At 43.1% G+C, this 7,500-nt stretch overlaps 1 protein-coding gene across 1 annotated transcript in view; it reads left to right on the plus strand.

The window, feature by feature from the left end:
* The first annotated feature begins 74 nt into the window (after positions 1 to 74).
* The window catches only part of LOC311375797 (AP-1 complex subunit mu-1-like), an 11,557-nt gene continuing 4,131 nt past the window's right edge, over positions 75 to 7,500 (plus strand). Inside the window, exons 1-10 of the mRNA XM_084490849.1 lie at positions 75 to 441; positions 781 to 937; positions 1,043 to 1,110; positions 1,225 to 1,355; positions 1,795 to 1,942; positions 2,153 to 2,279; positions 3,135 to 3,277; positions 3,859 to 3,930; positions 4,270 to 4,428; positions 4,995 to 5,120. Of these exons, the coding sequence (XP_084346975.1) occupies positions 400 to 441; positions 781 to 937; positions 1,043 to 1,110; positions 1,225 to 1,355; positions 1,795 to 1,942; positions 2,153 to 2,279; positions 3,135 to 3,277; positions 3,859 to 3,930; positions 4,270 to 4,428; positions 4,995 to 5,120 (1,173 nt within the window). The 5' untranslated portion in view covers positions 75 to 399. The remainder of the gene's footprint in view (positions 442 to 780; positions 938 to 1,042; positions 1,111 to 1,224; positions 1,356 to 1,794; positions 1,943 to 2,152; positions 2,280 to 3,134; positions 3,278 to 3,858; positions 3,931 to 4,269; positions 4,429 to 4,994; positions 5,121 to 7,500) is intronic.

The following is a 7,500-nucleotide window of genomic DNA, read 5'->3' on the forward strand; positions in this document are numbered from 1 at the left end:
ACACACACACAAACACAAACACACACACACACACACACACACACACACACACACACACACACACACACAAATATCAAATACATGTATGCATACCGGTGCATATATATTAATACATACACAGACATGTGTGTATATATATACATATATTGTGTATACACAGTATATATATATATATATATATATATATATATATATAAACAAATGATAAAACAGCCCCTCCTGTCCCATAGGGGGCGCCAACGGCACATTCAGGTACTTTGTTGCAAAAAAAGGGAAGGGTCTCTTGCCTCTTTTCTCATTACAATACTATGTCAGAAAAAGTGTTACGTTCTACAAGCACCATTTGTTGAATTTTAAAACGCTTACTGATAAGCCGCTTTGGCGGTATAAGTGTTGAAGATGTCTGCAAGTGCGGTGTACGTGTTGGATTTAAAAGGAAAGGTAATGTATTGTTACGAACTGCCTTCTGATCATGCTAACTCCTTGCTTCCGTTAAGCTAGCTTATGCATTCCTTGTTGACAGCTGTTGCAATGAAAGACAGTTTAATCAAATGACGTGGACGCACCAATGATGTTGTTTAGATCAAGGATTTGCATAAAATACACTTATTTGCCTGACCAGTCAGATTTTACAATGATATTGTCCCATTGTTTATGTTTTCCAAGATGAGTTTAACATAGTAAGTTATAAGACAATCGCCCTTACTAGCAGCTCTTCCGACAATTGAGCCATGTCATATTGTCATACCTCTGCATGGGTTGATTATTGGGATAAACTAGGTGCTGGTGTGCCGCAACTACCGAGGAGATGTGGACATGTCAGAGATCGAGCACTTCATGACTCTTCTGATGGACAAGGAGGAGGAGGGGACTCTCTCTCCCATCCTCTCCCACGGCGGAGTCCGCTTCATGTGGATCAAACACAACAACCTGTACTGTATCCTTCAGCAGGGTCGTTTCTAGTGTGTCTGTCAAAATGAATTTATGTTTGCTGCTGTGCAACTTCACCACACGTTCGTTACTTTACTTAACACTCCTCAAGTGGTTGCAACGTCGAAGAAGAATGCTAGCGTCTCCCTGGTTTTCTCCTTCCTGTACAAGATTATCCAGGTATGTTCATCAAGTACCAGTACCAGCTTTTATAAGGCAAAGAATAACCCAGTGAAATTGGAACACAGCAGTTGTTGGATGAGCTTTAACATACATGTTTTAATATTCCTCAAGGTGTTTTCCGAGTACTTCAAGGAGCTGGAAGAGGAGAGCATCAGAGATAACTTTGTCATCATTTACGAGCTCATGGACGAGCTCATGGACTTTGGCTATCCTCAAACCACAGACAGCAAAATCCTACAGGAGTGAGTATTCTTTACACAATGTATTAGTCCTGAGGCAGTCACAGGCAGGAAATATGAGCTTCTTCTAACTCTTGTTCAAACATATCATCTTTATTTACTCAACCTCTTATATTATAATATAATATATGTGAGTTATTGAGAGTTCATTTTTGTAAAAACAAAAAAAGCACCCTGAAGGAAAGTGTTACTTGCAGATGATGCTATGCTGGTAGAAACATTTGCACCACCCCACATCCAAATAGTATAACGCATACAGGGACGAGAACATGATTAAGACATTGCAAAAGTCTCAGTTGCTTTACCTATAAGATATCTATGCCCAGACTGGCACTGGTATGCACAGCATTTCCACAGGTCTCTAGGACTCTCATTATCCCTGGGAGCCTGTCTTGTGCGTTTCTCTGGTCTGGTGCTGATTTGTGTACATGTGACCTGCCAGGTACATCACCCAGGAGGGACACAAGCTGGACACCGGCGCCCCCAGGCCCCCTGCTACCGTCACCAACGCTGTGTCGTGGCGCTCTGAGGGCATCAAGTACAGGAAGAATGAGGTGTTCCTGGACGTCATCGAGTCGGTCAACCTCCTGGTAAGCACCAAGCTTTCTTATACTGGCACGCATTTGAAAAGCTTTGACTTCCGTTTGTGCATCCGCAAACACACTCTTTTTACCCAGAATTCATTAGGGTGTTGTCTTGCGCAGCTCACTTTCAGTCTCACTCTCGTCCTACGTCTCAGTTAGTTAAATTGGAATATCTGGCTTTTTTCTGACTTCTCTCTCTGTCTCTGTGTTCCTCAGGTTAGTGCCAATGGTAATGTATTGCGGAGTGAGATCGTGGGCTCCATCAAGATGCGTGTCTTCCTCTCTGGAATGCCAGAGCTGCGCCTGGGGCTCAACGACAAGGTTCTGTTTGAAAACACTGGACGTGAGTTCACTCTACCTTGTTCACAGATTCACCTGATGCTTTTGCAGACAAATATATTGTGAAGGCCAGGTGATTCTTCCTGGGTTGTTGTACAAATTAAATAAAAAGATTAAAGCTGAATAGTTAATAGTAGTAGTTATTACTTTAGATATGTTGGTATGCCACTAGTAGAATATAGAAAGTCTTGAGCCCTGCACCAGATTTGTCCTTGCTATCTGCGTGTGTATTTGTGTGAGAATTTGTTGGTTATCATTTTATATGTACAATTCCAATATCAATCCAAACAGTAAAAGTATGAAATGTAGGTTACGAATGTAACATTACATTGACATATTACCCTTTACTGATGAATTCATAACCCCATGTTAAAGAATGTATAATATAATATTTATCTAAAAATCATACCTATTTAGCTAAGAGGATAACTTAACATTTTCGTTCTAAGGGACTAATGCAGACAACAATTCTTAAAATGGCTCCAGGTTTGAGCGAGAACTCTGCAGCAGTAATCTGCGGAACAGCATTAGTCCCTTGGACTCAAAATGATTTGAAAATAGGGGTCATGTTGAAAACACAGAAGTTATCCTATAATTGCAGGTTATAAGTCAGTGGTGACATTAACTAACACTACATAACTAGTTATGTAACACAATACAATCTAAATTTCATGTTAAAGAAACGATTGATGGATGCTCAAACAGTATATGATCACAGTATAATCATTGTAATATTTGTGTACATCAGTACATAGAATAACGTCTCTCAAAGAACATTTCACCAAATAACAAAACGCCATAGATACACTGGTTGTGTTTCTCTGATTGGTTGTCTATTTCTTCTTCTGCTGCTGTGCAGGAGGGAAGAGTAAATCCGTGGAGCTGGAGGACGTGAAGTTCCACCAGTGTGTGCGTCTGTCGCGCTTCGAGAACGACCGCACCATCTCCTTCATCCCCCCCGACGGAGAGTTTGAGCTCATGTCCTACCGCCTCAACACTCACGTGAGTGGGTCACGGGGTACACCCTACCCCTTCACAGGGTCCCGTCCAGACTGATTAGTGCTTAGTGCTCAGTGCTCACTCCCCCACTGGTCTTGTTGGGACCCAAGTCCTGGCCACTCGTACTGCTTTTGTTGAAGGGCTTTGTTCCGTGGGTCTGTGTGTCTAAACACACATTACAATGATGCTAGTGCCTACTAATCCTCTGCTTCCATAAAATTGATTCGATTCTGTTTTTAGGATTTTTAGGATAGATTCACAGAGCATTAGATCAGTCTACCAGCCAACCTGGTGGACAAAAGCAACTGGTAGGCTTATTTATCCATCATACGTATAGGTGGACACTCCCACTTGGGATGTCACCAAGTCACTTGGCCAGTTACATTTTGAAATGGCTTTCATCAAGCTCACACCTGGTGATTAAAGAGGCCCTTTCAAAGCTCCTTATATAAAACTGATGTGTCATGAGTTTCTTGGAATGTATTTCAACACATTGTCCACTAGGGGGCAACGATGTTCTATGTTATTTGCTGTAAAAGGCAGTATGCTGAATGGACCTTCACGTTGGTGAATGTCTGTTGCAGGTGAAGCCGCTCATCTGGATTGAGTCCGTCATTGAAAAGCACTCGCACAGTCGAATCGAGTACATGATCAAGGTTGGTTGCGTCTATTTCCAAAGGACTTAACATGCAATTTTGACATGCAGAAGGTATACACTGCACCGTGACCATATAGTGTATTCAAAACCTTCTGCCTGAAGCAGCAGCTCTGCATCAAGTCAGGTCAACTGAGGCCAACCATGCGCTTCTGATGTGTCTGGCCTATTTGTTGCATGAGCTGCACCACAAGCTGAATGAAATTCCATTGAATGCCTCAATTAATAAACAACAAAGGAAAACGTTAGATCTTCGAGCCACAGATCAAGTTCAACCTGACGGGCCGATCTCCCTTTTGTCTGGCCTTGTGTTCTGCTCTGTGTTTTTGTGTCGTCTCAGGCCAAGAGCCAATTCAAGAGGCGGTCGACAGCCAACAACGTGGAGATCCACATTCCTGTGCCAACGGACGCCGACTCGCCGAAATTCAAGACCACAGTGGGTAGCGTCAAGTGGGTGCCAGAGAACAGCGAGATAGTCTGGTCCATCAAGTCCTTCCCCGTGAGTGTCCTAGCCCCGCAGTGCTCCCCAGCGCCCCGTCCTGTGTGTCACGATTCGATTCTAAAACGATTATCGATGCATCTCGATGCAACTAATTTTTTTTATGCACATTTCCATGCGTGAGTTTCAGAAAAATATGTATACATCTGAGTTTGCTACTCAGAGTTTGCTAGTCCCTTCCTACTTTTGTGATGATCATTAAAGACAATCAACAGATGAATTACCTTATCTAATATTATATATTAGATAAAGTCGGTTCTCCGCGCAGAAAACCTAAAAAGTTTTCTGTAGCGCTCTGCAGCAGGCGAACAGAAATTTGCAGCAGGCAAACACATGTATTTAATTATTATTAATTAAAATGATAATTAAAATAATATTAATAATAATTAAAATTCTGATTATTAACATATCTGCATCGAGACGGAATAGTTCTAGGGAGAATCGCGATGCATTGAAGAATCGATTATTGTTCAGGACCTGGGCAGCCCCCTTAAAGAGTGCCCAGTCGGCAGTGTGCTGCAGGACTCTAACCGGGTGCTGTGTGTGTCTCCTCTCTCTCCCGTCAGGGCGGGAAGGAGTATCTGATGCGCGCCCACTTCGGCCTGCCCAGTGTGGAGGCCGAGGACAAAGAGGGCAAGCCACCGATCAGCGTCAAGTTTGAGATCCCGTACTTCACCACGTCAGGCATCCAGGTCAGCTCCATGTCACTCACTCACACACACACACACACACACACACACACACACACACACACACACACACACACACACACACACACACACACACACACACACACACACACACACACACACACACACACACACACACCACACGTGCGTACACAAACAGCACACCCGTTCGCACACACACAAACAAACGTTCTCAAACAGGCTGTCCCGGGACATGCAAACCCTTGTTGCACAAGTATGTTGCCTCTGACTATTATTGAGGAACTCGGAAGACGGCAAGAGCTGTGGGTATTGCAGTGCTAAAGTAGGGCATTTCTGCAACGCTACTCATCCCGGTGTGACGCAGAGTCAGCCGAGGTCACCAGGGCTCCACCTGTGGGGAGCGTCTTCAGCCATGTGGGTCACTGATGTCGGACCTGTGTTAGAAAGCGGGTTAGGGAAGCCGAAATGTATGCCTGTGCTGTGTGCATGGCATAAGAATTTAATCCACAATCATTTATCATGGATTGCAACAGTGATTGCAAGGAGAAGCGGATGCACAACATGTTGAGTGTAGCAAGAGGTTGCCGTGAGGGCTTTCTGTGATGCACAAGGACTACACTACAGTATTATATTGCTGCATCGTTGTCAAACAACAACATTGAAGAGGAGAAAGGAGACATTGCCTATTGAGTTAATGCAGTTGTTTTGCTACTCGTAATAAGTGTTGTTTCCATGTGATCATCTAAGTGTACACAAATTTAATAAATTCATAGCAGGTAATGTGTAGAACAATGTGAATGCCGCTAGTGGAAATTGTGTAGTTTGAGGTTCAAGTTTGTTAAGGCATGCCAGACCAATAATATAGAATACATGCAGAAACATATTCTTAATGTTGTATAATATATAGTTTAATATTTATATGTAGAAAATATAAAATATCTACTATGATGAAGTTGTCCATGTCTGACAATGTTTCCCTTGACTAAAGCAATGGAAGAAGTCATCGGTGCCGACGTGGGTGGGGATAACTCAAACATAACCTGCTGTGAGCCAGGCTTATTAGAGAGTCAGGCAATCCCAACTAGCCTTCCTCTGTGCAATTAATCTTTATATCCAAACATTCAAGATATCTGTGACTTATCGTAGAACTTGAAAATCCAGCTCTCTAGAACAGGTCCCAGGTGTACCAAGCCCACACAACTTCAGGTACCGTAAAACAAGGTCTTTAAACATATTCTTGTGTTGGCCCAAAGGGGCAACAGTCCTCTATATCAAAAGGTTATTTAGTAATAAAGAAGCACCTGTTGACTGGTGAACATGCTGTGGTTGCCGACCCTATGGGATGTACAACTGTAGTGCTATCCATCTGAACACATCCTATCGTTCTACTTGCAGCACATAGATCCATGTGAATCAGGAGGAACTGGCTGCCAGTAAACGGCGGAGCCTCAAAAGAAAGGGGAAGCCTTTCTTGTCTCTTTTTCTTCTTCTTTGCTGACTTTGCAGAGATGGAGCGTAGGTCGAAAAAGCAATGAAGACTGAATTTAATTTGCATATACGATGTATAAAATACAACGTATTTCTCAGTTTTTCATATATTGATAACATTTCACCGTAAGGTACGTATTTCTTTTTTTTTTGGTTAAATGCTATAAAATTGCTTAAGAAATTAGCTACACCATGCCATTTGTGAATTTTCTCTGTGACTACCATTTTAAATGTCACGAGAATATGAAACGATGAGAGACGGTCGTTTCCAGTGTCATTTCCCTCGACGGGTCGCGAAAACTGGATTAAAGCAGAGCCGGGACGCTGCACAGCCCACTCAGAAAGGAGCGGTACCATGCCCAGAGTTAATTGAAACGTATGACGGTTGTCATAGGGGCGTTTTTAGTAGAGTATCAGAATGCTGCTCATCGCTCACGCTAAATGGGCAGCTGACAGAATGTAATCTACTTTTCGTTTGATTTTCTCCCTTTTATTTCTTCCTTCCTGTTTTTTTTTTTTTGCATTTTTCCCAAACCAAAACGACTAGATGCTTTCGGAAAAAAAACACATCAAACACAGACGTGGGCTGCGATTCGTGGGCCTGCAAGATGTTTTTTTTTGTTGCGAATGGATACACATACAGCGGTTACATTCTAGCAGGTGGTCAGTAAAGACCCGTCCAAACGTTGATCTTTTTAAAGAACGTATCTCAGGGGCTGCAAGGCATTCTTTAAGAAGCGGTGTGCGAGGGACGAGGGACACATTGTTTACAGACAATGCAGAGGAAATGGACCTGTGGTCTGCCGTGTCGGGGGCTACACTTCACGGCCTGCGCTGGCATCTTGTTGTGGTGCCTCCCCCCCCCCCCACGCATTCCTGCCCGGTGAGACCTCGCTTTTATTTGTACATGCAC

Source organism: Micromesistius poutassou, assembly GCF_964030765.1.
Source record: "Micromesistius poutassou genome assembly, contig: SCAFFOLD_5250, whole genome shotgun sequence".
In the NCBI taxonomy this organism is placed as follows: Eukaryota; Metazoa; Chordata; class Actinopteri; order Gadiformes; family Gadidae; genus Micromesistius; species Micromesistius poutassou.